Here is a 20607-nt window from a genome sequence, read left to right on the forward strand (position 1 = left end):
GCTTTCGACGAGTTGTGCCTCTTTTCTTCGGTACTGCGCTTTCATAAAATTTTCCACGTATTTACAACGGAGAGTCTCAACGGTTACAGATTGTCTTAAAAAACATCTTCGGCGAATGACAATGAACGAGTAGAAAACATGTCTATAACACGCTGCCGCACCCCTCTGCAACGCTAGCAAAACCGCAAATCGCCTACAAGCAAGATGGACGTCCGGTGGCTTCACTCGCGGTGCAGCGGACAAGCGGGGCTGAAGCGGGGAAGTGCGATCCAGCAATTCTCATAGAGATCAGTGAGTGATTCCGATAGATGTGTTATAATGTACGCTAGAGGTTCAAGCGGGGCTAGCGTGCTGACGAAAATTAAAGCAGACAGCAACCAGTCCAAAATTGACTTCCGGTAATGCATCTCTATGGGAAAGAGTGAGTGCATTTTCTCCCTGTGATTGATCATGAGAGCAAATATCCCGAATAATTTGTACGTACTAGGTAGCTTGTAACATTTCTCAGTCAGGCCGATGAAATAATCGGTCCGTTACGGCGTTTATCTTTCAAGTTCATCGAATTAAAATCGGTGTTTTAACGGCTCCGTACGTGTATTTATGTGCACTGTCGGACAATGTTAGCGCGAACAACGTCGTCGGCGCTTTTAAGCATGAGGGATACACGTACCAAACGAACGAAGGACACATGGGCGTCCGGAAGGGGGGGCAAGGGGGGGGGCGGTTGCCCCCCCCCTACAACTTCGGAGCATTTTTTTGTTTTTTTTTTTTAGTTTGAGCATGCATTGGTAAAAAGCTACTCAACTTTTTCCAACACACTGGAGTTCTCCATATGACAAGAAGTCCGCCCTATCCGTACGAAACGCCCTTTAGGATTGCGAGCCGACTTTACATGTCACATATTATGACTGATCTAGCCCGTCAGGTCCCGGTGGTGAAGAAACACTGGCTGGCTATTGAAGATATTTATGATAGAGGACAATTCTAAGCTGAAAGTTCGATGCTATTTTTTTCTTATGAATTTCATGGATTTTGCATTCTTGTATCGTACAGTAGAGCTTTTGTATCAAATTGCCCACTACATTTCGGGGGAACAAAGTACCGTTCGCACGTGGCTTCACATCTCTTTGTACCCCCCCCCCCCCCCCCATCCCAAACCCTCAAAACCTGAACCATAAATTCGCCCCTGGAAAAACTTGTTCTGCATTCAAGGTTGAGGGAGTAGTACCTTTTAATACGAAACCGTTTCAACGAAACTAAGTTGCTACGCCATAATTTTTAGATCCCAGTTAAATCAAACCGAAACCAAATTTGATGAATTGTTATCTATCTTAATAGTACGGTTAATTAATTATATAACGCTGTTTTTATTGCTGAAAGTCTTTAATACGTGACATAATATACCTTGCCCTATTGGAAAAACCAGCATGAAAATCAAACTGGTCAAGCTGGTAATTAAGGTGGTCAAGCTGGTAATCAAGGTGGTCAAACTGGTCAATGTGGTAATTAAACTGGTTTAGCTGGCAATCAAGCTGGTTTAAGCTGGGCAAGCTGGAATTAAGCTGGTCAGTCTGGTCTAAGTAAAAACCAGCATGGTCTCACTCGAATCTGGTTTTAGATTCAATCTGGTGTAGCTGGGAGCCAGTCTGGTCTTAACTGGTCAAACTGGTTTTCCATGGAGCCAATGTGGTCAAGCTGGGAGACGAGCTGGTCATGCTGGGAGACAAGCTGGTGAATCTGGTCGAAATAATAATCGTGGTGGTCAAGCTGGTCATGCTGGGAGCGCGCACGCCAAGGTCGGCTAGAGATAGCCGAACTGGCATTGCTGGGAGCGCGCGCGACAAGGTCGGCTGCTGGAACGAGGCCACGTCCTGTTCTTTGTCCTCTCGTTTTTGGTAGACCACCGGGCGCGTCAGGCGCGCTGCAAGCTACCTTTGTGTGCGAGAAAAAAGAGAGAGAGAGAGAGAGTGGTAGAAACGGAGAATCGAAGACGCGTTTGGATAGCTTGGGCAGAGGGCAGATCGAAGGGACGGCTGTGTGCGCGTTGTTTGGAGACTAGTTGAACGACGGTGCAAGCGAAGCGGGTTTTGAGAAGACAGCGAGCGGCAGTCCGTTCAGTGCGGGAAGATGTCAGACGTCCCGACTGCGGCGTCGCTTCGTGTCTTCGAACGTGTGTGTGCCCAAGAATGACGGCGGTGCCGAGGAGTATCGCCAATGCCATCCAAGCCACACGGATTTCCTCGCCTCTGCCGACCACGCAAGTTGCCGCTTCGCCCCCATCGCTGGCGGGACCCAGGTTCGCTTCTCTCGTCCGTGTAGTATTTTCGTCTGCTATTGCCTGTTTTTGGCCTGTGTCTAGTATTTTTTTCGTGTTGAGAGATAAGCAATCTGGTTTTATTAACATTGTAGACAATTTGCACCGAGAATCTGTGCGTCGGTTAGTACTGTGTCAGCGCCGAGGATGTGTAGCATTTGAGTTCATGTGAGGCTGCCGCAAGTACGAAAATAATAAATTGGATGCCGAGTTGGCTTTTCTGACGAGCTTGGCTTTTTTATTCTGTGTATTAATTTAAACAGGTTAAACTGGTTGGGAAGTTCACCAGCATGACCAGTTTAACAGCATGACCAGCATGCCAAACTGGGCATGCTGGGGCAATAACCCAGCTTGAAGCTGGGACCAGATCAACCATCATGACCAGTATGACCAGATAAACCAGCATGACCAGCATGCCAAGCTGGGCATGCTGGGGCAATAACCCAGCTTGAAGCTGGGACCAGCTTAAGCTGGTTTTTTTCAATAGGGTGCCTTGTTTTCTGTGTATAAGAACGAGTGTCAGACACTTCAGACGAATGAAAGCAACAAAAACACCAGGGTAGCCGCATCACTGATCTCTATGTCAGTGAGCCGCATAGTCATCGACACGACTGCGATCTGCCGGTACTGCGCGGGCTTCGGTGTTCTGTACGCCGTGCTGGGATTTGCTGGCGTGGAGTGAAGAATTGAACAAACAACGATTCCAAAGACGTAAGCTATTGCCCGCTATGACTGTTCACTGTGTCCGTTACAATCAATCCGTCCATTTCGCCTGTTCGCCATCTCCCACGAGGCACTCTCTAGTCACCTTTGCCTAGCGGGATCCGAAACAATGGACATTCGACACTTCTTCAAGCGTCAGCGGATGTGTGACGAAGTGTTATCAAGTTGTCCTGCTGAAGATCCTGGTGTGACATGTTTCACCGTTGCCACATCTGACCAAAGTGAAGCAAGCTTTCATCAGCAGACTGCAGCTGACATCGTCGAGTCTACGAGAGGGACTGCACCAACGGTGAGCTCCCACGACGTAGCTACGATGATTCCCCTTCCCCTTGTTTGGGTTTAAACCAAGGCGACACCAGCAAGGAAGCAACTCGGGTCTTTAATAATTATGACTTGGGAGAGTTTCTAGACAAAGCTAAACACCCGGGCATCCCGGACTCTTTGAAGTTACGCCTTCTTAAAGACCCATGGACGCCAGATGTTAAGTGCGACTTTAAGAAAGATGTAACATCTGTCAAAAGAAGTTTCCGCTACCAATGGCTGGCAGATTACTCCCCTTGGCTTGCGTACTCAGCGACAGCGAAAGGCGCCCTTTGCCGTTACTGCGTCACTTTTCCCCCGAATGTTCACCGCGGCACTCAAGGTAGCTTTATCGTGCGTGCTTTCATGAACTACAAAAAGATGCATGAGGCGTGCAGGGATCACGTAAAGTCCCAATGGCACCAGGAAGCAATGGCAGCCTCACAAGACTTTATGAATGTAATGATGAGCAAGCAGCTACCCGTTGCACAGCAGCTGAACAGAGCACTGCATCACCAAGTTGAAAAGAACCGCGAGAAACTATTTCCTATAGTTTCCACCATCATCTTTTGCGCAACGCATGACTTGCCTATTCGCGGGAAGCAGTCTGACAGTGGAGTCTTCAACGATCTCCTTGATTTTCGGGTGGAAGCTGGAGATGCTCGACTTCAGGAACACTTCGCTTCTTGTGCTGGCAACGCAAAGTACACTTCTGTCCGGATCCAGAACGAGATCATCACAATCTGTGGCGACATCGTGAGAGAGCTAATTGTGTCCGAAGCTAACACAGCGTTGGCTTTCTCCGTCCTTGCGGACGAAACGGCGGACATTGGAGGAACAGAACAGCTGTCTATAGGGATTCCCTTTATTGACAAGGCGGGAACCGAGGCATTCGTTCGGGAGCAGTTTATGAGATTTTTAGAGCTGGAACAACTGAACTCCGCTTGCATCACCGCTACAATCTTGAAGTTTTTGAAGGATGCCGGGCTGATTCTGTCGAACCTGGTTGGACAGGGATACGATGGATGCTCTATAATGGCTGGAAAAGAAGCTGGAGTAAACAGAATAATACAGAAAGAGCTTCCTAAGGCACTATTCTTCCACTGCGCAAGTCACAAACTCAATCTCGTGATCAACGATCTGAACGAGGTCTCTGAAATTCGAAACACGATAGGGGTCATCAAACAAACCACAAACTTCTTCCGTGAGAGCGTGCTCCGAAGGAAATTGGTGCCCAACATTCCGATGCTGTGTAAAACAAGGTGGTCTGCAAAATACAAGTCAATTCGGATCTTCTCTGAGCATTACGTGGCCATAGTCGAAGCGCTCGAAGACCTGGCATCAATGGAATCAAGCTCGAATGCTGCAACGAGGCAACGCGCTCATATCCTCCACTGCGCAACAACGAGCTCATCTTTCATCGTCTGTTTGCACATTGTCGCGAAGTACAGCGCACGGCTGGAACCTGTTGCGAACGTTTTGCAGAGTGTATCCATGAATTTCCATTCTGTACACAACCACATCACTGAGCTGCAGAATATTTTTCGCGGCCACCGGACCAACGCTGAAGAGCAGTTCTCGGATATCATGAAGACAGCAAGTGAAGCGGCCAATCATCTAGGCGTGTTGATATCTGTACCCAGACAAGCCTCACGGCAGGCCCACCGAGACAACTACGGGATACAGTTGCCGGAAGAGTATTACCGCGTGGCAATATATGTGCCGTACTTGGACTCTCTCAATGCTTCTTTGGCTCGCCGCTTTTCTGAGAGCAACAAGAAGAGCTACAGACTTCTTCAGCTGCATCCAGCAAGAATGAAGCACTTGAGTCGCGTTGAGTTTGCTGTTCTCGCCGATGAACTCCAAGGCTTTTACGGCATCGAAAACTTCAAGGAAGAGGGCATCTCCTGGTACGAGATGTGGCTCAACAGAACTGGGGACTGCTCAGAAATATCTTATCCCGAACTTCTGCTTCAGACAAAGACGTTCTTCCCCGCTGTCGCAAACGCCATCGAGGTGGCTCTTGCCTTACCAGTTACCACCTGCACTGTCGAACGCTCGTTCAGTACACTAAGGAGAGTGAAGACGTGGCTACGTTCAACTATGAGGAACGATAGGCTGGACGGCCTTTGTATGATGAGCGTACACCGGGAGCGTGTAATGAAACACAAGGACGACTTTTTGCCCAGAAAAATCCAAGGCGTCTGCAGCTGTTATTCAAGGAAGGCTAACTACAGTCGCATGTTGGTGAACATTTTGTGTTGTGTGCTGGTCATCAGTTCGCGTGAGCCGCGAACTCACGTTCCCAGAGACTTGGCACTCTTGTTGTCAACATATTTTTAATAATTTTTCTGCAATTTGAATAATTAAACTTAACGCTTTGTTCAATAACAAAATCCAGTCTCTTTTTTAAGCCTGGCAGTTTACCTTGCCGTTTCTAATATTTTTTTTTATCCTTGAAGTTTACACCGGAAATCGCGCATCTTCGGCAATTTCTTTTCCCTTAACCCCCCCCCCCCCCCCTTTCCCCGGCCCTTTATGTGCACGGGTGCCCCCCCCCCCCCCCCCCCCCCCTGGAAAAAGTTCTGTGGACGCCCATGGAAAGACATCTGGAAATTAAGGGAGACGGCAAGAACTACGCAGTAACACTGGATGAGTAACTACCCGTGCATGTACGATCGAAATAAATTGAGGGCCACGTAATATATTCCGATTTTAAATAAGTACCGCTTTATTCTTTCTGCTCGTGAATATGTGCGAAGTTTGTCCTGCATTCAAAACACTGCACGCTCGAAATCTTCGAGAACAAGTGCCGGATAAAAGCTGCCCGGCAGAGAAAACAATACGAAGAGACACCTTTCATAGCCCACGTACTTTATTATTTATTTGAATGTTTTTATCCGCTCATGCACGACGGGGTCATTTTCATATAGCGACAGGACTGGCATATTATCAATATATAAGCGTCGCCAGAATGCTGGCGAGCCTTGAACACACTCTGTATTCCTTTCGATTGTAATTTTGCTTTGAATCGTCGCTTGTTTTTACACACCTGCTGCAGAACACACGTTTGGGACTGAAATGTAGCGAAGTTAAACATCCTTCACCGATGAAGAAAAATGCTCTAACTAAAACAATGTTAATCAAGGTACATACTATTCGATACGACCCAAATAACCAAAGTGTTCCGTGTTATTTTCCGGCGAAGAGACAAAATGCACGCTCGTTTTTCATAGGAATGCACAGAAGCACCGCAAAAGTAGACTGGTTGCTGTCTGCTTCAATTTTCGTCACGGAAGTCGCATAAACACTAGCGCCAGTTAAACCTCTAGCGTATATTATAATAACTCAATGGTGATTCTGACTGGACGGATGGATGAATGCTAATGGATGTACCCTTTATAACGGGCGGTAGCTTGCGCCCCCTAGCCTAAAAGCCAAAAAACGTGGATGGAGGGATGGATGTTACTGGCTATACCCTTCGTAGCGGGCGGTAGCTTGCGCCACCTAGCCTAAGTCTAAGAAAGACAAACATTTGATTTGATTCCTCCCACCCTTCTAAGCTAATTTTCTACCCCCTAACTATCACCAAGTAGTGTGGGATATCACCAGGATGACTTTTGGGGGATCGGTCAAAAAAACTAAAACCAACACCCCCCGCCTCTTCCCCCCAGCGAGGGAGTCACTAATTTTCCACTGGTCAAACCTTGTCGGCGTTGCCCCTGCACCGGACCCACTGGGGGACAGGGCTGAGACTTTGGGAAGGAGCCACGCGGGAGAAAGTCCCAATTCTCCTCTGTCCCACCTGTCCTCAGCTGTGCTAGTTAGTTGTGCATCATTCAATTTTCTCAATCAATCCAACGTTCTTAGAGGAGTAACCATGTTGCCAACTCAAAAATTAAAAACCAGCAAATTAAATATCGGAAAACTGCTAAAAAGCACTAAATTTCGGTTGCAGGGAAAAAATGGCTTTCTGGTACAATTTACTCCTATAATTAGTACAGTATATTAAAAGAACCGTTATAGGCGAGCTATGTTACTTGACTCGGACTGCTTCCAGGCACAGAGCAATATTCACTGCATTATCTTACTGTTACCAGGTATTTACCAGCTGTGTTGTCTTATGATACCTGCCGCCCACATGCACTTCCATCGTTCTGATCTTTAATTCAGTACTTTGGTGACAGTTCAAGGCTTCTGTAATCAAATTCGCGAGCCCTGCGAAAAGTCTAATTTTCAAGATAGAAGTATCTGACTCGTCTACCGTCACATAAAGCTTCCCGCAACCTCAAATTTTTAGAGTCCTACGGTTTCTGAATTCTTGCCATGGTTCATTGGGCCCATTTCGTCTGGCAGACTTGAAAAAAATGAATTCACGCATTTACTCACAAATCAGTCGAAAACACGTTTTTCAATGGCGCCGCGTTGCACCACTCGCGATAACACAAATTTTGCTGAGAGTAAACTAAGGTGACGACCCCATCACTATAACTTATCACAAACATTAAGCTATTCATAATTTAAAAATGTAAACTAGAAAATGTTTAGACTGCTACAAAAAAAAAAAAAAAAAAAACGCTAATGTACTCTTGGAAACCGCTAAAATTCCGCAGCCCTCAAAAAGGCAATTCCTTCCCGCTAGACAATTAAAAAAAAAAAAACGCTAAATTTAAAGGCAAAAACACTAAATTGGCCAGAGAGCGATTTATACGGTACAAATTGTAAATAAATTAAAACAAATTCTAGACCCCATCTACTTCTCGTGAATATGGAGGACCAGCGAAGCTTAGTTTCTCTACAGCTATATGGCATCTAAGCGATTTACATATGATTGCAATGCAGACACGTACACGACTTTGTTCTTTAATTCTGTGTTTAATTCTTAGTGTCTGAGTGATCAGTGCCTTATGGTCACTTATGGGAAAGTTCTAAACCAAATTTTTCGAAGCCCAACTCAAGAACAGTTTTCTTTTTTTTTTTTTCTGATTGAGACTAAGTCTCTTTATCAGTATCGCGGAAGCGTAGAAAAGAAGGTTAGCCTCGGCGCGTTCTGCCTTCAGCCTCGTCACAGCGCGCTCTTAGGTGAGATAAGTCGGTGACCGTAGATGATAACAAGAGATCTCACTATCTAATGCCAAGAAAGGCTGACTCACGCGGTTTGCCCCCTCTTGTTATATACTTGCCACGACTAATTGGAACGAGGGAGCGCCGTTTCAACGGAACTTTTTTGTTAACATCCATGGACGCATATTTTATTTTTTTTTCCAGCTCCTCATAGCCGCTTCGCTGTAAAAAGTTATTGAAGGGCATACGTCTCGATGTGTGCATGCAACGTTACGTAGAACTCTACAACTGCCCCGCGCACCCACGCAACACACTTTTGCAACGTTGAGAGCAGCAGGAGGAAAAGGACAGGAGGGTGGCGGAATAACGTTTGGGCGCGCAGGAAGCGTTCACGAAACTGAGCATCCAACACAACTGCAGACATGTGTTAAGCAAGGTGAAAACGGCATGTGTGGCCTTCAGGCAATGGAACAAGAGAGAACCAACGCTTTCACGGCGGCGTCACCCAGCGTGAAAGCGTTGGTTTCACGCTGCGTGGAAAACGACACGTTTTCCACGATACAGTGTGGCAAATACAGGGTGGCAATAACGATACAGTGCGGCAAATAAAAAATGTAAATGGCTTAAATTCCAGTATCTTTCCGGTAACAATTTAATTCAAACCGTTAAAAAAATTCTCGAGAGCGGTTTTATTGGTGTTTGGTGTCTTTGTCATTCGATAATTTTGATGAACACACCTATGTCGTTCGAAGCGAGAAAGCTGTATGCGGCGAGAAAATGAGGGAGAGGAGGAGCCGAGCTCTGGTTGGACTGATTAGTGGGTAGACCTAAAGCTGCCTTGCGCCCTCCGAACGCGTTCAAATGCGGAAGCCAAACGCCGGATGCCGGTGTTCCGCGTTCTATAACGTGCTCGACGAGTGCAGTGGAGACAGAGGTAGCTAGCTTTAGGTCTACCCCCTAATCCTTCCAATCAGATCTCGGCGTTCTGACGTCCCGGCATGCTTTCACCTCTCCCTCTCCCCCAGCTTCTCGGCGCATAGCCACTGGCAGAGTGAGAACAGTAGGATGTGCCTTTTGGAATGCCCGGCTTCCAGCACGCTCTCCGTGCCTTCCGTCGTGCTTTGGGTGCGCGCCTTCGCGTTTGAGGTGCACGTGACTCCGAAGCGTTCTCGAAGGTAGGAAGCTCACGCTAAAGGCGGGACAATAGGGAGTTTTCGTACATCGTTTTCGCCGTCCCGCAAGGCCCTCCGCAACCCGCTACGATAGCGGGAACTCCACAGTCAAGGCTATCGGCGCGCAGGCGCAGTAGCAACTTCTTCGTTGCGGAACGCTTAGCGGAGGGGGCAGCGCGGTCTACGAAAACTCCCTAATAGAGCGTCTTAAAATAACGTACGCAATTTTAGCGCATGCTAGCGCGCTAAATTTAGCGCTTGCTTTGGCGCACGCTACGAAAGAAAGTTTTCAAATTGCATTCCTCCGTCACGACACAAAAGACCACGCATCTCGCATTTGTAACACCACGAAGCAGTAAAAATTTTCACCTCACGCACAGAATGCCGTAATTCTAGAAAAAAAAAATGTGTTTGTTTTGGGCTTAAAGTGACGTTTTAGATTTGTTTAAATATGAGAATGCGACGCTAGCGGTCGACCGCTCGTGTCCGCTTGCGTCGCCTCGGAGAAATCTCGTGTTTGCTGACCTTCGCACGCGTACCCGACGTACTGTACGTTCGCCGAGAAATGTTCGCGGCGTCGCAAGCAGTGAATTGCTGGCGATCGTTGCCCACCTTCAAGAAGTCAGTCTTTATTTCTCTCCGTTTGGAGAGGGGAGGCAGAGAAAAAAGCAACTCAGAGTTGCTTGACGAGCCTCTGCCCCCCCCCCCCCCCCCCCCCCCTCTACAGCAGCAGAGAAACAAAAATGTATACACGTACACACATTCATACAAATTCACAATCTTTACATCAATAAAATAAAAAGAAGTGAGCTGAATCGTACAACCGATTTATGCTTTAACTATTCAGGAACGTATTTAAGAAAATCATTAACAAAAACAGAGAGTACGTCCTTCCGAGTTCCACTTAAAATATTTATATTCAATTCAATTAAACAATTTAAAAGGCGCGGTAGCTTATATCTCAGCATTTGATCGCCGTAATTGGTCCTGGAGTGCGGTACTGGCCACGCATCTTCACAACGAGTGTTGTAGTGCGTTTCCTTGAACTGAAGATTTGAGATCTATATAAAAGTAAACTGTTGGTAAACAACGACTTTTTATAGGCAAGGGTTAATTTGTAACCATAGTGACTGGTAATTTGCACAATATTAAATTTTTTAAACAATGCTTTTGTATCGCTGTCATAGGTAGTATGACATATACGAATCATTCTCTTCTGAAGAATATGCATTTCATTGATATTAGTTAAGGTCGTATTTCCCCATACCAAAAAGCAATCGTTATATTGAGCGTAAAAAATAGAGTTGTAAACGAGTATCATGGCCGAACTAAGAATCATGTGGCGATATCTGTATATTATACCCACAGCCTTCGATAGCTTTTTACGTGTGTATTGCCCTATATCCCTGGATCTTCCAAATAGCTGGTGATGCGTACATTCCGCAAAAGTGCAATGTCCACCTGTATTAGCCCCGAGAGCGAGCACAAGCGTCGCTGCGGTCGCCGCGCCCTGATTGGGTGAGGTGTACCGTGACGTCAGGGGAAGGACTGCGCTTCGCGATCTCGCATCCGACTCGCTTCCCTGCCACGGTTTCCTGGTTTCGCCGCTGTGTGCCGCAAGCACTTCGAGGAGCGGGACCTGGTTTGCCCGGTGTACAAAGACGCTGGGTTAGGCCGATACCGACGTGTTTCTGTACCTTTTATAAATGTGTTTGTCGTTTTTACCTTTATATATTGGGTTTCAAACCCCGAAAGCTATCGGCGGAGGCAATTCCGCCGATGTACCTCACTGTCCGTCTACGCGGCACAAGGCAATCGTGCGAGGGGTCGGTGAAGCGGCGGCGTAAGTGTTTCAGACGCAGGAGTACTGTTTCTTGCATGTTTATGCTTTAACAAAATATAATATCCCGAGATCTCAAATGGCATTTATATTAAAAGCCTTTGGGCGGTCGGCAAATTAGCTTCCAATCCCGACTCTACATGCGCTGGTTTGCAGATGCTTTAAAGGCCCTGGGTCTGAAGGCCTTTGAATTGCTCGTGAAACAAGGCTGTTTTACATAAATATAGCTTCTTCGTGAATTTAATATATAGTTCGTACACGTATGGAGACACGTTTTACTTTTTTGACAATGCGCAATTACTAGAAATCATTTTGTATGGTAGCGGAAAAACGGCCGAATATCCCCCAGTTGCATGTATGAGATGAATTGAAGAGCCAAAATTATGCGCAGCAATACTACTGTAATTTATAATGTTTATACTTTCTCCTGACATTATTTTTTTTTATTCTAGCCTTGTGTATTCGAAAAATACCCCGTTTAGTTCGAATAGTCATTTCCAATTAAAAGAGACACTGCTGCCTGCAGGTGACCAAAAGCTTCGTCAGGCTCCAAACTCCCTACAGCCGGACCCTCTGACAACAAAGGAAAAGAGGAGGAACAGCAAGCATTCGAACGGCTGTCCAGTGATAGATGCTGCACTAGTAGCAGAAAATGTGGAACCTGTGAAGGGGAACGGTTTGCGTGAGAAAAGATTCTGGTATTTTAACTTGAGGACAATTTGATTTAGCTAAAATCTCAATTTTAGAGCCTAAGGGACTAATAACAGACTAGACATCTTCGCTTACTTTTGTTGTACATTACTTGAGGGATGATATAAACAAGTCCAAAGAAACCACCATTGGAGTCCGTTGAAATACTATCCGAATCCAGCAAAGGTCAAATGCGAGCAATGCATATAAATAAATGTTCCTTCTTTCTTTACTTTGCCCCTGTAGTTGCGCTGCCTCACTTGTGATTCCCTCTTTATACCCCAGACTATAATTAACATGTTGCTCGAGCAGTATGCAGCTTTTCTGCTTCGGCGTTTTTGTTTCAAAACAGAGATACCAAAAAAAAAAAAATGGTATACATAACCTGCCAATTTATTCTCACCATCAGCAGCATTGATTGTGCGAGATGTAAATCTATGGTGATGCTCCTGCAATTGTGGCCATATTTCTTCATTTTCATTACCAGCTGAGATTAATGCCTTGCCTGCGCTGTGAACCATGCCTGAAATGTTGGTTGAAGTTTTGCCTGCAGCAACAGGCCGTGCCTCAATAAAGCCAGATATTGAAATTTACACGTCCTACGAAAAACATGTACAAAAGATCGAGGTACACGTAAACATTCCTTACGAGTTGTGATTGCGAAAGCATGCAAGGCGCTCGTCCGCTCCCTTTTTCGTCTGCTGCGTATTTTTGGTTGCCGGTCAGCGCGTGCTCTCCCCTGGGCACGGAGGCCTTGGACCAAGGAGGTTAGAAGTAGAGGCGGCTCGTTGCAATATTGGTGAAGCCTATAGTCATAAAACGTTTAAACGATTTTGTGCCCAGCGCGACCGTAGATCTCTCTGGCGATTGGTGCGCGTGACATCTCACGTGTGAGATGGATGGTTGATAGTAGGACTCCTTGCAGGATTGCGCGCGCTCCGTCCGGTAGGTTTTATCAGATCGAAGGCTAGACTGTGGTGCATTTTAGTACCTCCTTAGCTAGACGAAGGCTAGCTATGGTCACGTGATGTGGTCACGTTGGCCTGGTAAGTGAGGAGAGTAAGGAGAAAAATGAGAAAAAGGCGAGGCGTCAAGGAAGCATGGCTTGTGGAGGCTACGCGGCTGGCATCATGCCCTCTCCTACCCTTCTATCCTCCTTGCTTTAGACGCTCCGTGCCCAGAGGAGCAACGGCGAACTGATTAGGGTTCCACGATGCGGCAGCGCGCGCATTGAGGAACCCTAGAACTGATGGACACGCAGCGCCACGGGGTGAGCGGTCGTGGAAACTGACGAGCGCAGCGGCCAATGGGAACCCCGTCGACGCTCGCGTGCCAATGGAACCGAAGGACCGGGGAAACTATACACCGTTTTCGTGCTCCAAAGTGATCATGTCAGCTCGCTCCATGAAACAGTTAATGCTTTCGCATTAAAAAAAAATAAATAGAAACGAGCGCGCCAACAGCTAACGTCGTCACAGCCTTCCCAGGGCGAGCGGGGCGAGTTGGGGAAATACTCTGTCCTCGCCGTGACGTCACCCCGGTTCACCGTAAGGGGGCGCCACGCAAACTTCTCAAGGCCAATCTCATGGCATGCCCCCACACTCTAAGCTTTTCCGACCCCCCCCCCCCTCCCCCTTTTCAGTGCTTTACGTCGAATTAAACGTGCCTCCGCAGCCGTATGACACAAAGCAGACTAACGCACCTTTTACTTTTACATGTCCACACGGGAATGTAATATATATATATATATATATATATATATATATATATATATATATATATATATATATATATATATATATATATATATATATATATATATATATATATATATATATAAAGAGAGAGAGAGAGAGGTAAGCTACACGATGCGACATGAGCCCTAGACGTTGCCCCCACACATCAGATCTACTTCCGGAGCCCTTGTCTCAGTGTCACGTGGCAGATGCTGTAGGGTCAAGTCTGGATACTCTAAAGCGGCTATGGATGGAACCTAGGAAACTAGGCCGATATGTCGAAAGAGTCGACTTATTCGATACAATTCGAGACAGTCTGAAATAAATCACTGCCAAGGCTGGGCCGGGAAAGGTACCTCACGATACGCAGAGGCGTTTGAAGTATTCGAGAGATGGGGAAGGAGGGAGGGGGGGGGGGGGCGGTCTTTCTTCTTTCCCGTATTGTTTACATACATTTTTTTAATTGTCTGGGAGAGGGGGCCCTCTTTCGATTTTACTGACGAGACGTCATCTTCGGGTGCCACGCAGCTCGACGAATATGTATGGCAGTGCTTTATTTCGGAAGGGTACTGTCGCCTCTGTGGCGGATAATGGTGCAGACGGACGTAAATTATGTGCCAATCAAAGATTTTTTTTTAATATACCGAATTTGGTATGTCTACTGGTAAGCACGCGTTTCTATAGAAAAAAAAAAAGGGTTTATTCAGTTCTAATGCGTTCTGCGACTTGTCGGCCGTTTCACCGTGCATGTGTCCGGCGCTTTGCCTCGGCAACCGAGCCACGCAGCGCTCGGTGCCGTAGACACTCGCAGTCGATTGTAGAGAGAAACACCCACAATGTGGTCCAACGCCACTTGCTTGAACGGGATCATACTGACACATTTTCTTCTTTTCTTTTTTTTTTTTAACAAAGAAATACCTTTCTTTTCTTTTTTTAGGCTCGTGGGTGCTTCTGTAAATAGACCTATAACGTCCCGGACGAAGCGTACGTGACGTCACGGGGTCACGTGACGCGACGATGAATGTCTGGCTGAATTCCCGTTCGCAGGAGTTCGGCAAGAGCCTGTAGAACCGCGTTTACACTGCTCATACACATCGCGCAAAAAAAAAAAAAAAAACACGCTGTTAGCTGCAGCAACGATGACAGAAGCATCTCCGGGCACAATTCCAGCACAATCGAAGTTGCTTCATACATGCTTCGAACATGTCTGCAGACAGTTATTTATGTGACCAATGTGACGGGACCGCCGTAGAAGCAAGAAAAAACCCGTTCTTTGCACACTACAGATGTGCTACCACAGAAGAACCGCACATGCGCAGTGCGTACCGGAAGGCCCGTCGCACCGTATCGGATGTGCAAAGAACGGTTCCCTAAAACTCTCTAGTGTCTTCGGACAGCCCTTTTTGTGCGATACACTATAGCCGTGCGAGCGCGGTTTTAAGTCTTTGCTTTCGGGAACGCAGGAGCTTTTCGCTCTCATTTCAAACGTATGGGCTTGAGAAAGCCGACTTATGCCATCCAGGCGATTGATCTGAACTCTGCTTTCACGGTGGACGAAAGATCTTAGTTTGAAAAGAAAATCGAGACCTTCGATAACTTCACGGTTAAGAATGCATCTGCTACACTCTGAAATTCCCAGGTGTACAATGAGCACTTTGAAATCATTCGGTCATACATATAAAACCCCGAAACAATAAACAAAAAATGACAACACAATAACATGGCTGTGCTGTTCTTTTGTCCTTCTTCTTTCGTGCCCCCCCCCCCCCCCCCCCCTTTCTTTGCCCGTCTTGTCTCCAGTTTTTATAAGTATGACCGGTCACCGGCTAGCCTCGATCACCCTCTTCGCGTTATAAGCGTCTTCCCCCCCCCCCCCCCCCCCCCTCCCCCCCCCCCCAAGTTCGGAGGCGTTAATTCCTCTCTAATCACTTCCCTTGTAAAATACGTTTCGAGAGTCTATCAGATGTTTCTAAATCCGTGCTCGAACCATAAAAAGCAACAACAAAAATAAAAACATAAAAAAGTGCTCACTCATAAGGCGGCTTCGAGACTATACATGAGCAGTCAAAATGCGTAAGTCGCACGTTTTCTGGACTTTTATTACGACATTGCGAGGTTCCTGCTGCTGCGTATGCTTTCTTTAATTTTACAGGTATCACGAACAATCAAAGAGCAGTTGGCTAGCAGACTCAAAAACGAAACTAAAATCGCCTTTGCAAAAATATATATATAAATACCGAAGCTTTTTTTTTTTTTTTTTTGGCGGCTGGAGTTAAAAAAAAATTAGAAAGCCAGAAATGTCGAACTTCTAAGGACATCTGCTCTTCCGAGATGTTTTCACAAACGCTGCTTTGCTCCTTTTTTTGTTGTTTTTTTTCAACTGCTTCATACTCCGTTTTGTATCCGCAGGTGGCCATCGTAACCCGTAGAAGATGTCTCTACAAAATCTGCTGCGTACGCGGCAAACAAATAAATAACGACAAAGGCAGTTTAGCGCGTTCCCAGTTTATATATATAATTTTCTTACATTTTGCTGCTTTTCTATTTCCTGGATGTCGTCTGAAACTCGAAGAGACCATTCCGGTGCTTGGCGGCAAAAGCCGTGCAGCCAAAATAAATATAGAGTAGCAAAAAAAAAAAATTCCGAGTGTTTTTGGAGGCGTTGATTTGACGCGAGGCCCATGACGAACGCTGACTCCGCACCCGCGCCCAATCCACATATTCGTTCGATCGTCACTAAGGAGTATTCACTGGGTGCCATATTTGTGGAACGCACGTTGCGAGAGAACCGTGGAAGCTCGCCATCAGCACGCGCTCAGCAGTCGCGCACACAACTATGGCCGCCAGTGAATACTTCCTATACTGACGACGAAATTCTAGGGCGCGGGCTATGTTTATTTTAGATGGTGTCGCCACAGCTCGCATTCAAGAGCTCGCAAGGACCGTTGGCGACAACTCAGTAGGTCGCCTATACATATACGTTGATCCTGCCGCTGCAGAACGACAGAGTCGCGTCGTCCTGACTAGGCGGCCAAACGAAAGTTCCGTCGACAGAAGAGGCCCATCGCGTCGTCCCTACCGATCCTTTCACCTCGCACCGCCTTTCTACTTCACTCCCACTCTGCAGAAGCCGTCAAAGAGTGCCACGCCACTAACGAAGCAAAAGCTGTCCGCAAGGTAGCTCCGTTCTTCGCAAAACCTATCTCTATCAAAACCCCGGATAATAACGCCAAATAGTGAAAAGGCCGAACATCGAGGCGTAGAAAAATCAGAACGCCGAAAAATCGAAATTTCAATATATCCAAACGCAACCCCTCCCCCCCTCCCACCCCGAAAAGTGCGATTGCTTACATGTCTGACTGACCATTTTGGGCGATAAGACACGTATCAGCTTAATACACTTTATTGGTATTGGATTTCATATTTTGTAGTGTTCAATTTTTGGTGCTTCAAAGTTTTACGAGTTTTTTGTGTTTTTTCGGCGTTTTAATTATTCGATGTTTCAATATTTCGGCGTTTCGATAATTCGGCATTTTCATTTTTGCCATTTCCCTTGCCTCCCGGTCTCAAATGGCTGCACTTTTCCCTATACTAGTGGGTCCCCGGGGATAGGACCACAACGAGGATAGGCCCCCAAAGCGGCCACAGCCGTTCGCCTGACCCACGTATGCCCCACCACGCCTTCGACGATCATCTTCGTTTCCGACGTCACAGCGATTGGGTTCCACGCGCGTGCCAAGCGCCTTGGTCACCCTGCTCGTACATCGTACAAAAGACAGGGTGTTCGCCGCAGAACTTGATGTGGAAATTACCTGCGGACACGTCACGAGCACGTTCTAAACATGTTCGCTTAATACACACATATTGTGTGTCTAGAAAAGACAGAGTGCAGACACTGTCTCAGGCTTGTTCGTTCCTTGTATGCCTGTCCTGTGAGATTGGTCATAAAACGAACTGTCAGTAGACATGTTCCAGGCGTATACAAACGTGTGAATGCTCGAGGTGTTCTTTCCTCGGAGTCTTTTTTTATGATGAGCAATGTATGATGACGGTGAAAACTCAGATAAGGTGACAGCCCCAACATAGGATATTTGGAAGCATTCACGCTCGTTTCCTGCAGACACCGCGGAAGAAACCGGCTCAATATACTTTTTTTTTCTTCAAAAGAACACGCTATCTAGTGGCTGTTGCCCCAATCACCCGAGCCCGAAATTGCTTGATCACGTGTTATGCACCCTGAGTATGTATTGAACACGAGGGCTCTGTCAGCGTTAGGCGTGAACTCAGCTCAGCTCGTTATGTAAAACGAGCGCTGCTTCTAAATTCGGCGAGAACCCGTACACCCAGTGCACAATAAAAAATATAAAAAATAGCGACCGCCATTGTTGGTTGATGCGGTTATAAAAAGGGTCTGTTCCGTTCGGTACCAACAGATGGGCAACAACGCGGCATCGGAGCACGAACAGCTTCCGCCGTTACCTGCCGATGTTCGAGGCGCGACACTGCCTCGAGGAGGTTCCGATCAACCCGCGAAAGATGGTCACCTCGTCGCTTCTCCGCTTTTGTTCGGGGCGCCGATCTTCGAGACCACGTATAACCAACTCGTCGTATACATCTCTCATCACCTTCTTCCTCTACGGATAATCTATCCGGAGATGACGTTTCGACTAGGCTTCAAGTACCGGATCGTAGCGCAGTCACCCGGTCAAGACATTTTTGACAACATTAACCCAGAAAGTGAGAGTGATCGTACGTGGCTCACGTGACAAGGACATGGGGCACGGAGCTTGAGTAGCAATGCATCGCCGTTTCGACAAATAGTCTGGAATCGTGTGTGAAGTTTATACTCGTCGATAAAGCGTTCATTAACGAAATCACAAATGCAGGACTGTCCTGTTATCTCCAAGTTCACTAACTTGCATTTGTACAAGAAGAAAAACAAATGGTCTAACGCATCTTTGCAAGAAACTTGGATGGAAAAACGTTTTCTAACAGCTCAGCAATCGCATTAAAAATGAAATTTGATAAATTAAATTCGCCCCGCGAAACATTAAACAAATCAGTGAGCAGCATACAATACCGCGGAAGCGCCAACTTCGTACACGCACCAACTATTAACATTTTCCAAGCTTGAAAATTCTGCAAGAACGACATCAGCCGAAACTATTCACCCCGTTGCGGCGGCCACGAGACTGCTAGTGGCGATGACGGGAATATCATGTGAAAATAAATGTGCTTTCTCTGGTTCGGTTCGCCCTGCCTTCAAATCTCCTTATCGGCCACCATCTTGGTTTTTTTACCGATTTTACTGGACCAACGCCCATATCTGGATTAACCAAGTTTTCAGTGGTGGGAGCTTCCTCAGTATTTTACAATAGGTGCAAACTGCAAATGAGCAAATTCCCTTATGTCTCGGAAAGCCAGTAAAGGTGTATTGCAAGATAAGGGAAAAAGCTCATCTAATACCTTCTGGAAGTGTCATTGAAACTTTGTCAAATCGTTGGTTTCCGCTATGATGGTTCGGCAACTAAAGAAACTAATATCTTCATTAAAAACCTACCGCTCTAACATAGCATGCTCAATTGAGACGTTCGATAACGTTGTGCTACTACAATGATCCAAAACACAATCAAACGCATTGGCCGGCTCTTCAATGGTGGGCGCGCCCTTCAGAAATCAAAATGTTTACCTGTCAACAAATTACAAATAAACACAACAAAACATATTGTCTGATGTTCGGAGCACTCCTCAAAAAGCTGACGCGCAGAAAAACTCAACTACGTCTTATCTGCGCAAAACAGGATTAAAAGACGAGGGATAATAGATGGTGTATAGATGGTTGAGCGTGTTAGTTAATAATTTACGATTTAAGTCCCGCTTTCCTTATCGTAGATAATAGGTAGTGTAAATGCCGTCTCAAAAAACTACACTAGAGAGTTTTAGGTGACCGTTTTGTACACCCTATATGGTACGCCGGGCCCTCCGGTACAAACTGCGCATGAGCGAGTCCTCGGCGGCAACGCATGCGCAGTTGGTACGGGAGAGCCCACCGTATACCGTACTAGCGATGTGCGCGACCAAAAGCGTCGCTGCAGTCAGCTTTCCACGATTGGACAAACCATGGGCAAATGAGCATTGTCAGATTGTCAACTTTGACGGTGTTAGTTTCGGATTGCGATGGCTCCTAGCTTCCACGGTGCTTTTGAAACACACCATCGAACTCGTCGTCGCACCTGATGGTAACTAGCCAGAATAACAACTGGCGACGTCACGGCGAGGCAAATCCCAGTCGTGACGTCACGGATGGAAACCATAAAAGGGCGCCACTTAAACATCTCGGCGCTAATAGGATGTGCAGAAACGGCTTCCTGAAACTATATATTGTCTTCGCCCTAACTAGACAGAGAGGGAAGGATATAGAGAACGCAAGAGCACAGATAAATTAATTATTAGGAACCAGGGGCAACAATGTATATGAGACGGGGCCCTGCTGGACATCACCGAAGAAATTCGTTCAACGAAGAAGTGAGGACAATTGGCAAGCATGCACCTCCTAGATTGAAGAAGATGTGAGCGGTGGGCACGCGTCTTGATCTCGAAACACCTCTAGAAAAATGACAAGACGAGAACAACATTGGTGCACCCAATAGATCCTTTTTTTCTGTCTTTTTTTTTTTTTTTTTAAAGACAGAGTTACAAAGCGACAGCCTCAAGAGCTCCAATACTTTCGCTCTCATAACTGTGAGAAGAAACCAGATCACCGAAACC

The 20607-nt window shown here is 46.5% G+C and overlaps 1 protein-coding gene across 1 annotated transcript; it reads left to right on the forward strand.

The window, feature by feature from the left end:
- Positions 1-3718: 3718 nt before the first annotated feature.
- Positions 3719-5680, forward strand: LOC121837183 (zinc finger MYM-type protein 1-like). The gene has a single exon (XM_042292728.1). The coding sequence runs from the start codon at positions 3719-3721 to the stop codon at positions 5678-5680; it is 1962 nt and encodes a 653-aa protein (XP_042148662.1).
- The last annotated feature ends 14927 nt before the right edge of the window (positions 5681-20607 follow it).

Source organism: Ixodes scapularis, unplaced genomic scaffold, assembly GCF_016920785.2.
Source record: "Ixodes scapularis isolate PalLabHiFi unplaced genomic scaffold, ASM1692078v2 PGA_scaffold3__209_contigs__length_174095766, whole genome shotgun sequence".
Classification (NCBI taxonomy): Eukaryota; Metazoa; Arthropoda; class Arachnida; order Ixodida; family Ixodidae; genus Ixodes; species Ixodes scapularis.

Bases quoted from the DNA above. Each gene is read 5' to 3' on its own strand.
- LOC121837183 (XM_042292728.1), top strand. From the start codon at position 3,719: ATGCATGAGGCGTGCAGGGATCACGTAAAGTCCCAATGGCACCAGGAA.